This window comes from Hemitrygon akajei, chromosome 4 (assembly GCF_048418815.1).
Source record: "Hemitrygon akajei chromosome 4, sHemAka1.3, whole genome shotgun sequence".
In the NCBI taxonomy this organism is placed as follows: domain Eukaryota; kingdom Metazoa; phylum Chordata; class Chondrichthyes; order Myliobatiformes; family Dasyatidae; genus Hemitrygon; species Hemitrygon akajei.
Window position 1 is genome coordinate 174,299,075 of NC_133127.1, and position 22,692 is coordinate 174,321,766.

A 22,692-nucleotide genomic window follows, 5' to 3' on the forward strand; every position below is an offset into this window, starting at 1 on the left:
AACAGGCCAGGCAGCAGCAATGCAAAAGATGAAGGGTCTTGGCCCAAAACGTCAACTGTTTACTCTTTTCCATAGATACTGCCTGGCCGGCTGAGTTCCTCCAGCATTCTCTGAGTGTTCTCATGCTGCCCAAGCACCACTGGGGTTCGTTTTTAGACAGGTATTCTTGAATCTCTTGTGCATAGCCAGTGTTTTCCCCCTTGATGCCTAAGATAAGATTTCACTGTATACACGCATAGTAGATTCTGATTAATTCAGACACATCGGGACCAGTGCATTTGGGCCCAATTAGGCAAAGCTTCATGGAAATAGTTAAAAGGGTGCAAAAATCGACCTTTTTTGCTACCTTTGCTACAAGCTACCTTTTAACTGAGTAACAAATGATGCACTTAGGTAAAGTACAGAACAAATGAGAACACTACCAATACTACTACAGCACTATAAAATTGTGAAATAGTTCCTAATAGTTATCAATGGAGGAACTCATCCAGTGCATGCTGTGTTCTTTAATTAACTGCAAGTGAACAAAATCAGCAGAGACACCTAGTGCAGATAATGAACTGCGTTTTGTGGCTGCCTGTCAGGAGATGAATCTCAAGGTTGTATAACATATACATACTTTGATAATAAATATACTTTGATTGCCTTTGACGATTGCATCCTCCAAATCTTCATTTTCATTGTAACGTTCAACATGATTGTCTGTTCCTTCAAATTTTTTTGTAAGTCTTAACTCATTTTCACTCCCTGCTGTTTCTGGCAGCTCTAAGCCTGAATGCTTGAAACCGCAGTGAGCAACACTGTTCTGAATTGTCTTGCTGCTTATTTCTTGCCAATTATCAGTGATAAAAATCACTGCTTTTTGAACACAAACACATGCAACTGATGCTATTTAAAAACTATTTGCTCTCAGCATAGCGTAGTGTCTAACAGCCACCCAGGTGCACACGACTGACGCTAGTTTGAACCTGTCGGCAGCAGTCTCCTGTCCCAGTTAAGCGGTGCAGTGAGCCAAGTAAATGAAGGGAATCCCAGCTATTTTTGATTAGTTTTTGTACTTTAAGAGTTGTCCCAAATAAGCAGCTGTCCTGATTTACCAATGGTCTAATTAACCAGAATTCACTGTGTGTGTGTGCGTGTGTATACACACATATACAGTATATATATATATATTTTTTATTTGCACAATTTGTCTTCTTTTGCACATTGATTGGCAGTCTTTATTTATGCATAGTTTTTAAAAAAATTCTATTGTATTTCTTTACTTCCCAGAAAATGTATCTCAAAGTAATATATGGTGATATATATGTCCTTTGATAATAAATTTACCTTGTCTATGAACTTTCCATATCCATATAACTAGAGTACAATGCCATTGTATCTTTGTTCTTTTAGAGTGTGCACAGATTTACACAGATGAATCAGTCTCCTAATATTTTATTCTATATTGAAGTATACATTTTATTAGATTGGAGTAATGGAATCCCTTTCCTATGCATTATACTAGAAAGATGATTCTTATTTTCAGATGCGTGTTAAAACTGCTGATTAGTTCAACATTGACATTCAGCATACCTTGGAACTCACCTTGCGAAAATTGCAACCTATTATTACAGGAGTATTTTTAAATTCTCACAGCTTGTGGAAGTGATATATCTCTGTTGAATTCCCTGCAGCTTGAGTGTTAAGTGTGGTTCAGTAACAAAACATGAAGCAGTTATTTAAAAAAATTAACAGATCACTGCCGTTAGGTCAAAAGATTGAACCTTAAGAATCTGATGACAAAACAGAATACATTTTTTGCTCTGACATCTTCATGTGAGGAGAGTCACGGTGTTTTATCTCCACCCTTTAATTCTTTTCTGTTGGAGATTTGTTTTATTATTCTTGTAATTAGCTTAGTGTTATATTGTGCGAGATATGTGTTGCGCTGTGTGTGCTTTAGAGCTGATGAGGTCCCTAGTCATGTGAAAACTCACCAAGGAATTGCAATGCTCATTTAATTTCCTGTTACATGTAGCTGTATCATTCTGTGCTGCAGGTACTGGCTGTATTTCAAGAACTACTAAACATGAAATGACAGATATTTATATCCTTATAACTCTAGGTAGGGTGACACTCAGCAGCCTCTTTATTAGGTACACCTGTACTCCAGCTTGTTAATGCAAATATTAAATCAGCCAATCATGTGGCAGAAACTCATTGCATAAAAGCATGCAGACATGGTCAAGATGTTCAATTGTTGTTTAGAACCATCGAACCTTGAAGTGGATGGGCAACAGAAGACCACAAACATGGTCACTTTAATAGGTACAGAGTCCCTTCCATGTATTTGTTAAGAAATATGAGGAAATGATTCAGATACTCTGAAGTTAATTAGATTTGTCTCCATTTTCTCATCTCATGACATAAAAGGGGCCATTCTGCCCATTGAGTCTATGCAGCTCTCAGAGCATCTTCATCGGTCCTGTTACCCACTTCCCTCTAATCCAATCTCTCTAACATGTTATCATTGACTTCCCATATTCTCCTGCAAACACGTGCACGAGAATTAACCTGCAGTGGTCAATTATCCCACCAATTAACACATTTTTTGGGACCTTAGTAGAAACCAGAGCACTCAGGGCAAATCCAGCTGGTCAAAGGGAGAACCTGCAAACTCCACATGGACAGCTCCCTCTGTCAGGATCAAACTCAAATCATTGAAGCGTAGCAGCAGCAGCAATAACTGTTGGGCCACTCTTCCCTCCTGCTGTTCACTGGCATTGAATCAAAACCATATCAGTGCCACAGGAAGGAAATTCTGAGCTTCTTATACTTCACCTGTTTCTTAAAACGGGATTTGTGGTAAACTATGTGTATACCTGTCTGGACAAGCCCTTCTGCTGACTGCTCCTGTGGCTCCTCCCACAGACCCCTGTATAAAGGCAATTGGAGGCACTGCTCCTCCCTCAGTCTCCAAGATGTTGTGGTCACTTTTGCTGCTAATAAAAGCCTATCGTTCGCCTCCCGTCTCCGAGAGTTACTGACGGTGCATCACTTTTATTAGCAGCAAAAGTGACCACAACATCTTGGAGACGAAGGGGTGGCATTGGTGGACATGCATAACAGGGAGCGGATGGAGTGGAGTGCTTCGGGGAGGACCTCCTGCCAGCGAGAGACCGGCAATCCCTTTGACCTAAGGGCTAAGAGTGTGGCCTTCCACACAGTGGCATTCTCCCTCTCCACCTGTCCATTCCCCCGGGGATTATAGCTCGTGGTCCTACTAGTAGCGGTACCCCTAGCCAGCAGGAACCGGCGCAACTCGTCACTCATAAAGGAGGACCCTCTATCACTGTGGATATAGCAGGGATATCCGAACAGAGTGAAGAGCTGGCGCAGGGCTTTTATGACGGATGTGGCAGTGGTATCGGGGCAGGGGATGGCAAAGGGGAACCGCGAGTACTCGTCGATTATGTTGAGAAAGTACACATTGCGGTCGGTGGAGGGAAGGGGGCCCTTAAAGTCAACACTCAGTCGCTCAAAGGGGAGGGTGGCCTTGATAAGTTGTGCCTTTTCAGGACAGTAGACGTGCGGTTTGCACTCAGCGCAGACTTGACAGTCCCTGGTCATCGTCCTGATTTCCTCAAGGGAGTAAGGCAGGTTCCGGGCTTTCACGAAATGGTAAAGTCGGGTGACCCCCGGGTGGCAAAGATCTGCATGGAGGGCGTATAGCCGGTTGAGCTGCGCGCTGGCACACGCTCCCCAGGATAGGGCATCAGGGGGCTCATTGAGACTTCCAGGCCAGTGCAGGATGTCATAGTTGTAGGTGGAGAGTTCTATTCTCCACCTCAAAATTTTATCATTTTTGATTTTGCCCCACTGTTGGTTGCTGAACATGAACGCAACTGAGCGCTGGTTGGTCAACAAGGTGAACCTTTTGCCGGTGAGATAGTGCCTCCAGTGCCTAATAGCTTCCACTATGACCTGGGCTTCTTTCTCCACTGCAGAGTGCCGAATTTCAGGGCCCTGAAGGGTACGAGAGAAGAATGCTACCGGCCTTCCTGCCTGATTGAGGGTAGCAGCCAGCGTGAAGTCGGAGGCATCACTTTCTACTTGGAAGGGAATGGTCTCGTCCACCGCATGCATCGTTGCTTTGGCAATGTGTCCTTTAATGCGGCTGAAGGCCGCGCGGGCCTCGGCTGAGAGGGGAAATGTGGTGGACTTGACCGGGGGCTGGCCTTGTCTGCGTAGTGAGGGACCCATTGGGTGTAATGGGAAAAGAAGCCCAGGCACCGTTTGAGGGCTCTGAGGGTGGTGGGAAGAGGGAGTTCCAACAGGGGGCGTATACGGTCGGGGTCAGGGCCAATGACCCCGTTCTCCACAACATACCCAAGGATAACAAGTCGGGTAGTTCCGAACACACACTTGTCCCTGTTATAGGTGAGGTTAAGAGCTTTGGATGCTTGGATAAATCGTTGGAGGTTGGTGTCGGGATCCTGCCAGTCGTGACCGCAAATGGTAATGTTATCCAAATATGGGAACGTGGCCTTCAGTTGGCACTGGTTCACCATCCGGTCCATTTCCCTCTGGAAGACAGAGACACCATTCGTGACACCGAAGGGGATGTGCAGGAAGTGATAGAGCCTGCCGCCCACCTCGAAGGCGGTGTAGGGGCGGTCCTCCAGGCGGATGGGGAGCTGATGGTAAGCGGATTTTGATTGGAGGCACTGCTCCTCCCTCAGTCTCCAAGATGTTGTGGTCACTTTTGCTGCTAATAAAAGCCTATCATTCGCTTCCCGTCTCTGAGAGTTATTGATGGTGCATCAGGATTATAATCTTTAAATGAGGGGAGGGGGAGAATCTCGTTGAAACCTATTGGATATTGAAAGGACTAGGAAGAGTGGATGCGGAGAGAATGTTTCCAACAGTGAGGGAGTCTAGGACCAGAGGGCACAGCCTTAGAATACAAGGACATCCCTTTAGAACAGAAATAAGGAGGAATTTCATTAGCCAGAGGATGGTGAAACTGTGGAATTCATTGCTAAAGACAGCTGTGGAGGCTAATTCATTGGTATTTTAAAAATGGAGGTTGATAGCGTTACATACCTCGTGGGTATCTTGTGATTGTCTCATGACCATGATGTAATTGAGTATCTGGTGAGCATGATGTCATGGTCTTGTGATGGTGGTCGATGAATTTTCCCGCCAGTGTGAGGTCACATGATGACCTGTTCTTAACAGGTATAAAACGGGGAAAGCCTGCTGTGATGCGGGAATTTTTGTTGGGACGTTGTTTAAGTCATCCGTTACTCTGTTATGCTGTATATTTGGTTTCATGATGCAGTTTTGTTTTAAAGTGGAGTTTTAATTCTTACTGTAAGGTACATTGTCGTTGTGCCGGCAGTTTTGAAAATCACTGCCAATTATGTTTGATGTATCTTCGATTTAATTTTGAAGTCTAAGTATTGGAGAGTGAAGATTTACCAAAGTACGGAAACCTGGAGGATCGAGTAAAGTTGGTGTCGTTGGCGGTTTAATACAGGATTGACCTTATTGGATCTTTGTTCTGGAAATAGTAACCTGCATCTGAGATAGGCCCTGCATTGTAAGAGCAGAAAGGGTTGGGCAGTGTTATTCACCAAGGAAAAGGTCAGTTCCTTTAAGCTGTTTTAATTTCCTTCGTCATGAATCCTTCGGGCAAGGCATATTTCGGCTGGGATCAGCAGTAACGTCATGTCATTGAGGAATTCGTTACTTCAAGAAAGTCTCTCCTAATTGACTGTATAAATCATTTGGATTTTCGCACTTATCACTTTAAGAACTGTATTCGCATTTATCGCTTTAAGAACTGTTCGAGTTGCTGTATAGCAGTTAACTTCTGGTTAAGTTAGTCATTTGTTTACTTTTCATTTTTAGTGAGCAGAGTTTAAATAAATGCTTATTTGTTTATTTAAAAAAAACCTGTCTCAATTCTATATTCATTGTTGCCGTATCGTAACAATAGGTTCTTGTTTAGCAAGGGTGTCAAAGGTTTCAGGAAGAAGGCAGGAGAATGGGGTTTGAGAGGAAAAATAAATCAGCCGTGATTGAATGACAGAGCAGACTCAATGGACCAAATGATCTACAGTAATTCAGCTCCTATGTCTTATGGGCTTATGGTCTCTGTTGATGCTTGAAAATAACATGGTTCAGAGACATGTAAGAAGGATCCATCACATGGCTCTTGCATTTGATGGCTTAGCATATGTTCCTCCACTGTCATTCCCAATTTACTCAGAAGGGCCCATGTAGTAAGAATTCTGAGAGGAAGTCAGGTTGAGTTTTGTTCTCTGGACAATAATGTCAATATGAAATTGTAAAAATAATTCATGGGAGGGGGATTAAGGCTATATTTGCAACCTCCTGGAGTCATGAAGTACAGGAACAGACCCTTCGGCCTACTGTGTCAGTGCATCAAGCACCCATTGATACCAACTCCATTTCATTCACCCCACATTCCCATTAATTCTCCCAGATCTTATTTGTCTTAATTCACACTGTGCAATTAACCATCAAGGCAACTTAACAGACCACTGCTGTTTGATCAAAAAATTGAACCAAATTAAATAAACTTGAGAGATTCCATGCAAGAACAAAATATTTTTCTTCCTGAAACTGTCATGTGAGAAGGTCCATAGTGTTTCTCCCCCCTCCCTTCAATTCTTTTCCTTTTGAGATTTCTGTTGGAGAACCCCTCAAGGAATTTGGGCTTTATATTGGAGTAGCTTTAATTTTAGGAAGAAAAGGAAAAGAATTAAGAGGATTAGATAGAATGGACAGCCAGCGCCTCTTCCCCAGGGCACCACTGCTCAATACAAGAGTACATGGCTTTAAGGTAAGGGGTGGGAAGTTCAAGGGGGATATTAGAGGAAGGTTTTTTACTCAAAGAGTTGTTGGTGATTGGAATGCACTGCCTGAGTCTGAGTCAGTGGTGGAGGCAGAAACACTGGTGAAATTTAAGAGACAGCTGTATGGAGGGATTTAAGGTGGAGGGTTATGTGGGAGGCAGGGATTAAGGGTCAGCACAACATTGTGGGCCAAAGGGCCTGTACTGTGCTGTACTATTCTATGTTCAATGTTTAATTTTATTTTCTTCCTTAACTTAGATGATATAATGCTACTCCTTATATCAAGTTAAATTCCACATGAGATTTTGCCACACCTTCACCAGTAACAAGCCAAACCATTCTGACTGGGTATTTCTGACCTACCTTAAAGAGATCAAGGTTGTGAGTCTGATAATATAGCAATCAAGCACAAGAAGAATAAAAGCTGGTCAACTGTATCTTGACAAGTGTAAACATTTGTAAACTGTTAAACCCTGTGATCACATTACAGTGTCTGCATCTAGAAATGGTTAAATTTGGGACCTAGTGTTATTCTTTGGGCGAGCTTCCAGCAGCTGATCTGTCTCTTCTGGCAGGGGCCACTTGTCTCATTGGCTTTGATCCAAAGCTATGTCCTTTGAGGACTGAAGCAGGGCAAGCTCTCTTGTTCCCCTGGACCCTGTAGCAATTGGTGTTTAAATGTACTGAGGAGCCATGAGCAAAATAGACTCAGACCAGCTTGTGGCTGTTGATTAGAAGATACACCTCCTCAGAATATGAAACTCCAATACGTTCTCACACCAGCAACTATTCATCTTTTCATCCCCATAGTGACCAAATGTGTCTGCGCCTTGTGTGAGACAGGGTTGTTAGTCACTTACTCACTGTGGCCTTTCAATAATAAGAAAAAGGAAATCTGCAGTATTGAATCTTCACAAGTATAAACATGTGTCAAAGTGTGCAGCTCTGTCCATTACTAATTCTGTAAACATTGCGGTGAAACCTTGGGTTTTTCAAGTTCAAAGTTTGAAGTAAATTTATTATCAAAGTACATATACTACCCTGAGATTCATTTTCTTGTGGGCATTAACAGTAGACACAAAGAAATTCAATAGAATCAATGAAAACTACACACAAAAATAATGAAACAATCAATGTGCAAAAGAAGTCAAACTGTGTAAATAGAAAAAAAATTCCAGGGTTCCAGGGTAAAGCAATAGTTGCTTATTCAGTTACCCGTTGACTTCCCTCCAGTCTAGCGCCTTTTGTTCTGTACATTCCTTTTGATTATCCTTCAGTGAAATTCTTTTCACAAAGCTAATTTTAACTCATTGTAGATTTTTTATTGCTTCTTTAAATTTGAAGATACATCAGAGATTTCTGGGAGCTGGAGGTAGTAAGGGAGCATAGGCATGTAATCTATATTCAAGATTAGGACTAATTTTTACACTTTGCCCTTTCATTACAGGCTTCCAGGTTTCCCTGACTTTCACTAACAAACAGATCAGGATGCTCAGCATTTAGGTTATCTTCAAGGAGTGTTGCCTCAAAAAGGCGGCATCCATCATTAAGGACCCCCACCACCCATGGCATGCCCTCTTCTCATTGCTACCATCAGGAAAGACATACAGGAGCCTGAATGCACACATTCAATGATTCATGAATAGCTTCTTCTCCTCTGCCATCAGATTCCTGAATGGCACTGAGCACATGAGTACTACCTCACTACTGATTTTCTCCTTTTGCTCTATGTATTTAATTTTAACTTTTAAATATATATATATAGTTACTGCAATTACAGCATCTTATTTATGGACTGCAATGTTCTGCCACCACATAAAAACAAATTATATGATATATGCTAGTGATATTAAACCTGATTCTGAGGTCAAATATTAAAGCAAGCTGCAAAGTGTGTTCTTCCTATCAGAAACAAGGATTGCCTACTTTCACTGTGGATTAAGGTATGTGAAGATGACATGTAGAAAGAGGTGGCGTTGGATCGGAAGATGTAGAACCCTTATCGGTAGAGTTAAGAAACTGCAAGTGTAAAAAGACCCTGATGGGAGTTATATATAGGCCTCTGAACAGTAGCCAGGATGTGGGCTACAAATTACAATGGGAGATAGAAAAGGCTTGTCAAAAGAGCAATGTTAGATGGGGGATTTCTATCAACAGAGAGATTGGGAAAATTAGGTTGGTGCTGGATCCCAAAAGAGAGAATTTGTAGAATGCCTACAAAATTGCTTTTTAGAGCATGCTGTGGTTGAGCCCACCAGAGTATCAGCTATTCTAGTTAGATGTTGTGTAATGAACTGGATTTGATTAGGGAGCTTAAGGTAAAGGAGCCCTTAGGAGGCAGTGATCATAATATGTGCAATTTGAGAGAGAGAAGCGAAAGTCAGTTGTGTCAGTATTATATTGGTTTAAAGGGAAATACAGAGGCATGAGAGAGGAGCTAGTCTAAATTGATTGGAAGGGGACACTAGAAGGGATGACAGCAGAGCAGCAATGGCTGGCGTTTCTGAAAGCAATTCGGAAGACGTAGGATAGATACATCCCAAAGAAGAAGAAGTATTCTGAAGGCTAGCTGACACAACCATGACTGACAAGGGAAGTCAAAGCCAACATAAAAGCAAAAGAGAGGGCATATAATACAGCAAAATTTAGTGGGAAGTTAAAGGATTGGAAAACTATTAAAAAAACAACATAAGGCAATTCAAAAAGCCATAATGGGAGAAGATGAAATATGAAGGAAAGCTAGCCAACAATATCAAAGAGGATACCAAAAGTTTTTTCAGATATATAAACAGTAAAAGAGAGATGAGTCTAGATATTGGACTGTTGGAAAATGACATTGGAGAGTTAAAAATGGGGGATAAGGAAATGGTGGATGAACTGCAAAAGTATTTTGCATCAGTCTTCACTGTGGAAGACACTAGCAGTATGCCAGACATTCAAAAATGTCAGGGGGCAGAAGTGAGTGTAGTTGCTAATACTAGAGAGAAGGTGCATGGTCTGAAGGCAGATAACACCCCAGGGTTCTGACAGAGATAGCTAAAGAAACGGTGGAGGCAGCAGTAATGATCTTTCAAGAGTCACTAGATTCTGGAATGGTACTGGAGGACTGGAAATTTGTAAAGTCACTCCACTTTTCAAGAAGGCAGAAGAAAGGAAATTATAAGATTCAAGATTCAAAAACTTTGGCATTCCAACCATACATCAGCTCTGCAGGCCAGAATGAGACAACGTTTCCCAGGGACAAGTGCAGTCATAACATAACAAATGCAACAAATAGTAAACACAACAATAAATGATAGATAGATAGATAGATAGATAGATACTTTATTCATCCCCAACAACACAACAGCCACATGTTGGTTAAAATTAAGTTATAAGTGTCCAGTGCAAGTTAAAAGTGTCCAAAGCAGGGTCAGGTAGTGCAGCTATTTAGCAGTCTGACTGCCTGTGGGAGGAAGCTGTTTAGTAACCTTGTGGTTTTTGTTTTGATGCTCCTGTAACATTTACCTGATGGCAGAAGACCAAAAAGTTTATGGAGAGGGTGTGAGGGGTCTTTAATGATGTACTGTGTCTTCTGGAGGCATTGACTCTGAAAGAGGTCTTGGACAGAAGGTAGGGAGACCCCAATAACCTTCTCTGCTCCCCTAACCACCCTCTGCAAGGCTTTTTTGTCGGCAGCACTGCAGCTGGAGTACCAGGTTGTGATGCAAAAGGTCAGCACACTCTCAACCACCCCTCTGTAGAATGTAGTTAAGATGTTAGTGGGGAGTGATGCTTGTTTAAATTTCCTCAGAAAGTGCAATCTCTGCTGGGCCTGTTTCACAATCCCAGTGGTGTTCCTGGACCAGGTGAGATTGTCTGAGATCTGCACCCCAAGGAACTTGATGTTTTCCACTCTCTCCACTGTGGAGCCGCTGATGCTGAGGGGTGTGTGCTCAGGCTGAGACCATCTGAAATCGACGATCATCTCCTTGGTTTTGGTGACATTAAGCATCAAGTTGTTGTCACTGCACCAGCTCTCTAGGTGTTTGACCTCCTCCCTGTACATTGTTTCATAATTTTTGCTGATGAGCCCCACCACTGTGGTATCATCAGCAAATTTAATGATCAGGTTCCCCTTGAATCTGGCTGCACAGTCATGTGTTAGCAGTGTAAACAGCAGTGGGCTGAGCACACAGCCTTGTGGGGATCCAGTGCTCAGTGTGATGGAGTCAGAGATATTCCTGCCAACACGGACTGACTGTGGTCTCTCTGTCAAGAAATCCAGAATCCAGTGACACATGGCAGTGTTAAGGCCAAGCAGCGACAGTTTCTCCACTAGTCTCTGTGGGGTGATGGTATTGAACGCTGAACTGAAATCAATGTACAGGATTCTGGCATAAGTGTCTTTATTGTCCAAGTGAGAGAGTGTGCAGTGTGGTGGATATTGCGTCCTCCGTAGAGCGGTTGGGACGATAAGCAAACTGTAGAGGATCCAGCGATGAGGGGAGGCTGGCTGTGATATGAGGCTTGACAAGCCATTCAAAACATTTCATCACTATGGGGGTCAGGGTGATGGGACGGTAATCATTCAGACAGGCTACAAATGATTTCTTTGCTACAGGGATGATTGTGGAGGTTTTGAAGCATCTGGGGACAATGGCTTGACTAAGGGAGATGTTGAAAATGTCTGTCAGGACATCTGCTGATACATCAGCACATTCCTTGAGCACACGTCCAGGGATGTTGTCAGGACCTCCCGCTTTTCGTGGGTTGACTCTGGCAAGGGTCCTCTGTGTGTGCTCTGAATCAATGATTGTAGCCGGCTGGTCAGATGGTAAGAAGGGACTGGCTCTCCCCCTTGCTGTAGTGTTTGATGCTTCGAAGCGTGCAAAGAAATTGTTGAGCCTGTCTAGAAGAGAGGCGTCGCTGTCATCAGTTTTCTGCCTGATCCTGTAGTCTGTCAGAGCTTGAATTCCCTGCCACATCCGTCTGGTGTCACCTGTGTCACAGAAGTGTCCATGTATTTTGCCCACGTAGGCCCTTTTCGTTTTCCTGATCCCTAGTGAAAGCGCAGACCTGGCTGAGCGAAGTGCACTCCTGTCCCCCAATCTGTAGGCTGTGTCACGGGCCTTCAGTAGTGAACACACCTCTGTTGTCATCCATAGCTTTTGATTACCACATGCGGTGAAGGTTTTCATCACAGTGACATCCTCCGTGTATTTGGCTATGTAGCTGATTACTGCCTTAGCATACTCCTCAATGTCTGTATGGTCATCATAGGAGGCTGCTGTCTTGAATATGTCCCAGTCTGTGTGCAAAAACAGTCTTGTAGACAATAGACAATAGGTGCAGAAGTAGACCATTTGACCCTTCAAGCCTGCACCGCCATTCTGAGATCATGGCTGATCATCTACTATCAATACCCGGTTCCTGCCTTGTCCCCATATCCCTTGATTCCCCTATCCATAAGATACCTATCTAGCTCCTTCTTGAAAGCATCCAGAGAATTGGCCTCCACTGCCTTCCGAGGCAGTGCATTCCAGACCCCTACAACTCTCTGGGAGAAGAAGTTTTTCCTTAACTCTGTCCTAAGTGACCTACCCCTTATTCTCAAACCATGCCCTCTGGTACTGGACTCTCCCAGCATCTGGAATATATTTCCTGCCTCTATCTTGTCCAATCCCTTAATAATCTTATATGTTTCAATCAGATCCCCTCTCAATCTCCTTAATTCCAGTGTGTACAAGCCCAGTCTCTCTAACCTCTCTGCGTAAGACAGTCCAGACATCCCAGGAATTAATCTCGTGAATCTACGCTGCACTTCCTCTACAGCCAGGATGTCCTTCCTTAACCCTGGAGACCAAAACTGTACACAATACTCCAGGTGTGGTCTCACCAGGGCCCTGTACAAATGCAAGAGGATTTCCTTGCTCTTGTACTCAATTCCCTTTGTAATAAAGGCCAACATTCCATTAGCCTTCTTCACTGCCTGCTGCACTTGCTCATTCACCTTCAGTGACTGATGAACAAGGACTCCGAGATCTCTTTGTATTTCTCCCTTACCTAACTCTACACCGTTCAGATAATAATCTGCTTTCCTGTTCTTACTCCCAAAGTAGATAACCTCACACTTATTCACATTAAACGTCATCTGCCAAGTATCTGCCCACTCACCCAGCCTATCCAAGTCACCCTGAATTCTCCTAACATCCTCATCACATGTCACACTGCCACCCAGCTTAGTATCATCAGCAAATTTGCTGATGTTATTCTCAATGCCTTCATCTAAATCATTGACGTAAATCGTAAACAGCTGTGGTCCCAATACCGAGCCCTGTGGCACTCCACTAGTCACCACCTGCCATTCCGAGAAACACCCATTCACTGCTACCCTTTGCTTTCTATCTGCCAACCAGTTTTCTATCCATGTCAATGTCTTCCCCCCAATGCCATGAGCTTTGATTTTACCCACCAATCTCCTATGTGGGACCTTATCAAATGCCTTCTGAAAATCGAGATACACTACATCCACTGGATCTCCCCCGTCTAACTTCCTGGTTACATCCTCGAAAAACTCCAACAGATTAGTCAAGCATGATTTACACTTGGTAAATCCAGGCTGGCTCGGCCCAATCCTATCACTGCTATCTAGATATGCCACTATTTCATCTTTAATAATGGACTCTAGCATCTTTCCCACCACCGATGTCAGTGCTGAGGCTGCTCCTTTTGGCCAGACTCTTATCTGTCTTTTCTCTGCGCTCATACGTTTAAGCAGTGGTTTATATGCTGGTGTTAACATGGCAGATATGTGGTCAGAGTGGCCAAGATGGGGGTAGGGGGCTGCTTTGTATGCCTGTGGGGTGTTGGTATAAACCAAGTCCAGTGGGTTGTCTCCCCTGCTTTTAAAATCCACATATTGCAGGAATTTGGGGAACACAGTCTTTAAGCTGGTGTGGTTAAAGTCCCCAGCAATCACCACAAAGCTGTCAGGATGTGTAGTCAGTAGCTCACTGATGGCTTCATGTAGGCCTCCCAGTGCTTCGTTAGCATTAGCCTTAGCATTAGCACTGGGAGCTACATAAACAGCTGCTACAAGCACGATGGTGAATTCCCTCGGCAGATAGAACGGCCTACATTTCACAATGAGAAATTCAGCCAGAGGTGAGCTACTGTAGCATTCGCACACCAGTCTTTATTGATGTAGATACACAGATCCCCTCCCCGGCTCTTACCGGAGCTAGCTGTCTCTCTATCCACACGAAACAAAGTCATTCCCTCTAGCCGTATTGCCGCGTCCGGTATGTTGTTGTGGAGCCAGGATTCCATGAAAACATACATACAGCAGTCTTTAAACTCCTTGCGTGTTTCTCTCAGCAGACGCAGCTCATCCAGCTTGTTGTCGATGGAGCGGACATTTGAGAGCAGGAGGGACGGTACCGCTGGCCTGGTGGGGTTAGCTTTTAGCCTAGCATGGATGCTGGCCCTCTTACCCCTCCTGTCTTCTCTCACAGCGCTTTCGCTTCCTCCTCCCTCGGGAAGCAGCCGGCTTGGTAGCAGATAGTGGTCCGTAGCGGCGTAAACTGTCCATGTCACGCCGGAACTCATCAGTTTTTCCGACATAGTTTGCCCTGATGTTAACGAGCACATTCCCACTGTATGTTATGCGTCTAGGACAAATAGAACAAACACTAGATACACTTATCGCTCCCCGAGGGGCTGCTGTGTCCATGCGCGCCGCCATCTTCAAACAGGTCAGTTAGCCTGACCTCAGTGGCTCAGAAGATGTTGGAGTCGATTGTTAAGGATGTGGCTTCAGAGTATTAGGAGTGCATGGTAAAACAGGCCAAAGTCAGCATGGTTTCCTTAAGGGAAAACCTTGCCTGACAAATCTGATAGAATTCTTTGAGGAAATAACAAGCAGGGTAGACAAAGAAGAATCAGTGGATGTTGTGTACTTGGATTTTCAGAAGGCCTTTGACAAGGTGCTGCACATAAGGCTGCTTAACAAGATAAGAGCTCATGGTATTGCAGGAAAGATACTAGCATGGATAAAGCATTGGTTGATTGGGAAGAGGCAAAAAGTAGGAATAAAGGGAGCCTTTTCTGATTAGTTGTGGATGACTGGTGGTGTTCTCCAGGGTTCGGTGTTGAGTCCTGTTCTTTTCATGTTGTGTGTTAGTGATTTGGATGACAGCATTTGAGGCCACGTTTGCCAACAATATAAAGATAGGTGGAGGCTCAGGTAGTGTTCAGGAAGAAGGGTGGCTGCAGAAGGACTTGCTCAGATTAGGGGAATGGGCAAAGAAGTGGGAACTGGAATACAGTGTTGGGAAGTGTATGGTCATGCATAGATTATTTTTTAATTGGGGAGAAAATTGAAAAATCTGCGGTGCAAAGGATTTGTGAGTCATCATGCAGGATTCCCTAAAGGTTAATCTGCAAGTTGAGTCTGTGGTGAGGAAGGAAAGTACAATGTTCACATTCATTTTGAGAGGACTAGAATATAAAAACAAGGATGAAAGGCTTATCGTATGAGGAGCAATTGATGTCTCTGGGCCTTTACTCACCGGAATTTAGAAGAATGAAGGGTGGATCTCATTATAACCTATTGAATATTGAAAGGCCTAAATAGAGTGAATGTTGAGAGGATGTTTCCTGTGGGAATGTGTGTAGGGGAGTCTAAAACCAGATGACACAGTCATAGAGGGATATCTATTTAGAGTGATTAGAAGGAATTTCTTTAGCTAGAGCATGGAGAATCTGTGGGATACGTTGCTTCAGGCGTCTGTGGAGACCAAGTCATTGGGTGCATTTAAGGCAGAAGTTGGTAGGTTCTTGATGAAAGATTGTGGGGAGAAGGCACTATAATCGGGTTGAGAAGAAAATGGATCAGCCATGATGAAGTGGTAGAGCAGACTTGATGGGCTGAATGGCCAAATTCTGCTCCTGTGTCTTATGATCTACATGTGACCTGATACAGAACACAGAGACAATTTTTGGGACAGGTCCGAAGCTACTTGGATTTCTGAGTTCCAAATGAGCTACACCAGTGAGTTCCACAATTTGCATCACTGGTTGTAAAGCTAACTTAGAAATAAATATATTTTCTATTTATTTATATGGCGTCCCTGTTAGCATTATGGATTATTTTGAGAGTCTTTTTATTTGGCAACATGAAAGCAACAGTGAATCACGATCCCATTCAATATCCACTCTGTTGCCTTTGACTTTACAGATGCCAGGGAAGATCGTACTGAGAAATGCTTCAGATTATTTAGTTATTTATAGATATAGTCTGGTAACGGGACCTTCCAGCCCAACAAGCCTGTACCATCCAATTCCATCCACGTGACCATTAACCTACTAACCCATATGTCTTTGGAATGTGGGAATAAACCAGAATATCCAGAGGAAACCCACCCGGCGAGAATATACAGACAACGGCGAGAATCAAACCAGGGTCGCTGGTGCTATAATAGTGTCACACTAACCACTATGCTTCTGTGCCCTCACCCACACCCCGCCCCGCCTAAATCTTCATGCTCTAAGATCTGAATAGACCTTTTATATTTCGGCTCTTTGAAATGTTGCACGAGTGATGCAGGATAACAGATTCTGTGTGATTTCTCCAAAAGTGCTGCTAACGCTCACGGTTTGCAAGATGAATCGCGCAGCTGGTTGTCAGCGTGCCTCAGCATATTGGTTCTCAGAAATCCACCTGTAATTCGATGTTCAGTCAGCTGGAAGATCAGAGCAGTCAAAACACCTCCACTTGCATTGGTGTTTATTGCACAGCTGATATAGAGTATCATGCCACAGAAGGAGACAATTTGGCCCATCAGGTCCATGCTAACTCCCAGCATTGAAATCCCATTCTCCTTATTCCTCTCTACCACTACATCTTATTCTCTCTCACTTGTCTGACAATTCCCCTTTCCCTGGTTTGCAATTTACTAAGAGGTATATTAGATTCCTGAATTAACCTACAAGCACATCTCTGGAATTGCAGATGGAAACGGGCAAATCCCATACATCAATGTACAGTCCCATACAGACTGCACTTGAACCTGAGTGCTTGGGACTATGAGGCATCAGCATTAACTGCTGCACTAACAACAAAATCTATTGTATGGTCATCTTTACCCCTTGAGATCTCTTCTGTGTTTCCCTTCCACTATTGATTGTGCATCCTATTATTTTAACATCAAAAGCAACACCTTGATCATGCCTTCTGAAGATGGTAAAGTAACATGGAGATAGATCCTGCTGAGCTGCTAGACTGGTTCTATCTGCTTGCCTTTTGTCCAGAATCTGACCCTGAGCCAAAATTGGTAAATGGGTCCAGTAACACAGACAGGTAAAAATTCATCTGCCATCTAGATGAGAAAGCGATAGTCCCAAACTAAACTTCAGATTGCTTGTATATGGACTGAAATTTGATACATTAACAAGAATATCAAGTGAGATCATTTATGGTCAGACACCCTGAGCCAATAGGCTGGTCCTGGATTTATTTCCACTTGGCATAATATACTTATTATTATTTAATTATTTATAGTTTTATATTGCTATATTTCTATACTATTCTTGGTTGGTGCGACTGTAACGAAACCCAATTTCCCTCGGGATCAATAAAGTATGTCTGTCTGTATGTCTGTCTGAATCAAGCTAATTCAACTATCTTGCAGTTCAGAAACTGAACTTATTTTTCCCCTAATAATCATTGGGTGGATAAAAGGTTTCTATGAATTTTCTTGACATTGTATGGAAAAAATTCTAAATCCAAATCATTGAACCATGTGTTTTATTTTGTGTGTGGCAGGGCATGGAAACTGGCTTTTCTGGAAGCAAAATCCAATGTGGTAAGGGTATGTTTCAAATAGTTTCTACTTTATAACACTTTATCTCCATTTGTTTTTTTTTTAAAGATTTCTCTAAGCATTATTTAATACACAGATGACAATGAATGAAAGTGTACAATATTTAAATAAAACCAAATTTGGATATTCAGATCAGTGAGGTTAAATCACTGGGCCAAATTCAGGGTAGATTTAAAATATCATGTATTCTCGCTCTATGTTATTATGAGATTGTGACTTAAGTTAAATTTTTCTATTACATGAGGTACATGATTGTTAGACCTGAATTATTCCAAAAATTTCTCACCATTGTGATCTGAATTGAAGTTATGAATAAAAAGGAACTTTTAATTTCATGCCTGAATATGTGCACCTTGCTGTGCTCAGAGTGGTTAATCTCATTCCACACACAAGAAGCTGGCGGTATTTAGCGAACCAGGCAGCATCTATGGAGAAAAATGGTCAGCCTGCATTTTGGGATGAAAAGTCTTTTCTGTTTCACTCCACAGATGCTGTCTAGCCTACTGAGTTCCTCCAGTGCCATGTGTACTGCTCCACATTCCAGCATTTATAGTCTCTTGTGTCTCTGCTAACCTCTCGTCGTTCACTCTAAGATTCAAAGTGCATATTTATTATTCAAATTCTGTTAAGTGTACACCTTGTATTTCATGACACTTATGATGGTGACCTCTAAAATATAGAACAGTACAGCACAGCACAGGGACAAGCCTGGTAGCCCACAATGTTGTGCCAAACTAATTGACTATAAATTAAACTTGACTAAACTAATCCCTGTACAACTCTATATCTTCCATTCTCTTCATACTCATGATCCTATCAAAGAGCCTCTTAAATGCATCTATCGTACTTTGCTTCTAATACCATCCCTGGCAGAGCATTCCAGAGCATTCGTGACTCTCTGTGTAAGACAACCCGTCCCATGTATCTCCTTTGAACATCTACTCGCTAACGTTAAATGCATGCCCTTGGGTATTAGACATTTTGACCCTAGGGAGAAAGATACCAGCTGTCTAAATTCTATGTTTCTCATAATCTTATAAAATTATATTAGTTCTCCTCTCACCCTCTGTTACTCCAAAGAAAACAGCCTATGTTTGTCCAACATCTCCTCATAGTGCTTGCCCTCCAGTCCAGGCAGCATGCTGGTAAACCTCTTCTGCATCCTCTCCAAAGCCTCCACATCCTTCCTAGAAAGTGGCCAGATAGGGCTGAATCAGAGTTTTATAAATATGCAAAATAACTTCCTAGCCAAGACCTTTATCTGTCCCAAGGAAGGGTCTCGGTCCGTAAAGTTGACTCTTTATACCTTTCCATAGATGCTGCCTGACCTGCCGAGTTCCACCAGCATTTTGTGTGTGTTACTCTGTGTTGTGTCTGTGCAAAACTACATATCAATTAAATAAAAACACGCATGCATGAGATGCTTTTAACTGGTGTATTCACATTACAGCAAGAGAGAGAGCAATGTGCATGCGTAGACAACAGACCAATACATAGTGCCAAGGGGGAGTTCATTCCTCTAAAACATATATGTCAAACTCAAGGCCTGCGGGCCAAATCCGGCCCGCGGTGGAATTATCTTTGGCCCGCGAGATAATATCTAATTACTATTAAAGCTGGCCCCAGTAATCGAAGCGCCTATGGCGTATGATATGGCTAATGCTGAGTTTATTCAGGTACCAGGTTTTCAGGGTTTTTAGTGTTTATTCGGCAGTCTTGCTCGGCAGTCTTCTTCATAAGAAACGGAATTTGTAAAGTGAAACACTTTGTAGTTATAGCAGAGACTGAGACACATGAGAGCAGGCTGAAAAAACAGAGGCAACGAAAGCTGCGTTCGCACGCGTCCGACTGATCCGGCCCGCATGAAGCTGCATTTTGCTCAATCCGGCCCGTGACCTAAAATGAGTTTGACACCCCTGCTCTAAAAGAAATAGATCCATACATTACACTTTCTCCCCCTTTAGATTAATGCAACTTAAAACTGTATATGTACAAAACATTCAGTTTCCCTTTCATAAACCCATATTCCAAATAAACATGTTTTCACAATAACAGTCCATAACTAACTTCACAGTTCTAAAGTTTCAGTCTATTGGGTGGCACGCTGTTCCTTTCAGGATAGTGCCTCTGGACCTGTGGAGTGGCTTCAGGTCTGGTAGGTGTCTTGTCTAAGACAACATTATTGGTTTCTGTGTCACATTGCTGTCAGTGACATGATCACCACTGAGAGGTAAGTCCGGTGACTGCAATGTGTCCGTCCTGTTGGATTCAATCAACTCAGGTGAGCATCCAGTATCTGGTCCACGTGATGTCTCCATGTCTGGACTCCAACATCCACTGTGTACATCAGTGGTCCAGTTCTTGTAGCTACCCTGCTGGGTGTCCACTTGTCTTCTCAGAAACCATGCTCTAGAACCTCCTGTCTCGAAGTTCCTTGCTGCTTCACTTGGCAACTGGCTGAACTGCTTATTCTGTACTTCCCTCCGGAGGTATGGTTTCAGGAGATCTCAGATTCCTGTTCATGTTCAGCATTGCAGGTGTTTGATAATCAGAAAGGAAGTGGTCCACCTTGTGCTGTAGAGAAATGTCCTCCTTGTCCATCACTTTAATAGACTCCTTGAAGGTTTGGATAAACCTTTCAGCTAACCCGTTCATTGCTGGGTGGTGAGGAGCTGATTTGAAATATCTGATGCCATTTTTCTTCATGAATGGTCGGAATTCTTCTGACACGTAGTGTGGCCTGTTGTTAGTCACAATTTATTCAGGTAAGCCGTTTCTGTGAAGATAGTCCTCAGAACATAGACAATTTTTGCTGGTGTGGTTGACTGCATTAGGATAACCTCACCTCCTGTAATTTCAAATGAGCATCCACAGCAATCAGAAACATGGAGTTTGTGAATGGCCCAGCAAAGTCAATATGTACTCTTTGCCATGGTGACGACGGCCACTCCCACAGGTGTAACGGTGCCTGTGGAGGTGCATTTTGAATTTTTTGGCATCCTGAACAGCTTTTGGCCAAGTTTTCAATCTGTTTACCTATTCCCGGCCACCACATGTAGCTCCGGGAGAGACTCTTCATCTTGACTGAACCTCATTGCCCTTCTACCACTCTGGTGTGCAGTTTAGAGGGAATCACAACATGAGAAGCGCACATCAGCGTTCATCGGCATACCGACAGTTGGTCTCATCTCGCCGAGAACTCTGGAAACATGGGGTTACCGTGAGTTGGCCATCCTTGCATAGTGATTTCATAGACTTTTGGCAATGTCAGATCATTCCTTGTTTCACTTTGTGTTTCAGAATTTGTTACCGGCAACTGGTCCACCAATGCGGTATGGAACACTTCTGCTGGGTCACAGTATGAATTCTTTTCTTTTTCAGTATCCAATACTGGAAGACATGACAAGCCATCAGTGTTGCTGTGTTGTTTGTTACCCTTAAACTCTATATCATAAGAGTGGGCTCCTAGGAACAGTGCCCAATGTTGTAACCGGGTAGCAGTCTTCCCTTCCTGGGATTGAAAGTGGACACAAGGGACTGGTGATCTGTCACTAGTGTAAACTTTTGTATCTAAAGGTAGTGGGAGAACTTCTTTATTCCCCATACTAGACCAAGGGCCTCTCAGTCGATCTGTGTGTAGTTGCGATCTGCGCTCGTCAGTGATCTTGAAGCAAAGGCAATCAGATCTATCTTTAAGAGTATGTGATGAAACAGCTCCACTGCCATAAGGGGACGCATCGCACGCCAGTCTGATGGGCAGGGATGGGTCATAATGGATCAGCAGTTCATTGGATATTATTAGTCTCTGTTTTCTTGAATGCTTTTTCACATCTTTCAGACCATTCCCACTTTGCTCCGGTCTGTAGCAGAGCATTCAATGGATGCAGCACTGTAGCAATGTTTGGGAGAAATCAATGGTTTACAAAGCCCAAGTATGACCAGAGTTGTGACACATTTTCCGGTTTGGGTGCCTATAGCACTGCTTTGTTCTTCTCTTGTGACTTATGTAAACCATGCTTGTCAATGACATGTCCACAATATGAGATTTCATTCTTGAAAAAATCACATTTCCCTCTCTCTTTGCATGCAGACCACACTCATTCAGCCTGGTAAGTACTTTATAAAGTTCTGGAGGTGCTCTTCATCTTTTTTGCCAGTCACAATGACGTCATCAAGGTAACATTGTGGTTACAAGTTTCCTGGTGTATCTTGGAGAAATTAATCGATTGCTCTTTGCCAAATTGCTGGAGCTGATGTGATGCCGAAAACGAGACGATTATACTGGAACAGTCCCTTGTGAGTGTTGTTTGTGAGAAACTTCCTGCTTGACTCCTCAATCTCCATTTGCAGATAGGCTTGTGACAAGTCAATCTTTGAAAACCTCAAAGATGCAAAAATCTCTTCTGTTCGTGGCAGAGGATACTGCGCAGTATGTAGCACAGGGTTTATGCTCACTTTGAAATCCCCACAAATGTGAACAGTTCCTTGATCACTGGGACAATGGGCATGGCCCAATCACTCCACTCAACCTTGAAGAGAGTTCCAGATGCCTCCAAGCTCTGCAGATCAGCATCCGCTTCAGGATGTAGTGTGTAAGGCACTGAATCCGCTTTATGGAATCTTGGTGTTGCTGTTTCATCCAGTTCAATTCTGGCCTTCATGCCTTTGAATTTACCAATTCCCTTCTCAAACATTCCCTTCCCTTCTCATTAGCATTAAGTTGCTCTGACAGTCTCTGGTTAGTGCTACCATTTGGGCTGCCATTACATGTTGATGCCTCAATGAGAGCTTTGATTGAGTGCCAGTACAGTTAGATTTTTCTCAACCATTCATGTCTGAAAAGTACTGGCCCTCCACTTTTCAATGCATGAATCTCTAACTGTTGTGTTTGGCCTCCATACATCACATTTACTTTCAGTTTTCCTTCAGGAGGCACTTTTTCATCTATATAAGTCTTT

The 22,692-nt window shown here is 43.1% G+C and overlaps 2 protein-coding genes across 3 annotated transcripts in view; both read left to right on the forward strand.

The window, feature by feature from the left end:
* Positions 1-22,692, forward strand: part of LOC140726964 (proteasomal ATPase-associated factor 1-like) — a 474,892-nt gene that overhangs the window by 124,776 nt on the left and 327,424 nt on the right. The gene's annotated exons all lie outside the window — the stretch shown is intronic.
* Positions 1-22,692, forward strand: part of plekhb1 (pleckstrin homology domain containing B1) — a 100,816-nt gene that overhangs the window by 24,422 nt on the left and 53,702 nt on the right. Inside the window, exon 4 of one of the 2 annotated variants that reach the window (XM_073041882.1) lies at positions 17,677-17,722. In XM_073041882.1, coding sequence (XP_072897983.1) covers positions 17,677-17,722 — 46 coding nt within the window. The remainder of the gene's footprint in view (positions 1-17,676; positions 17,723-22,692) is intronic. The other variant, XM_073041883.1, reaches the window with a different exon arrangement.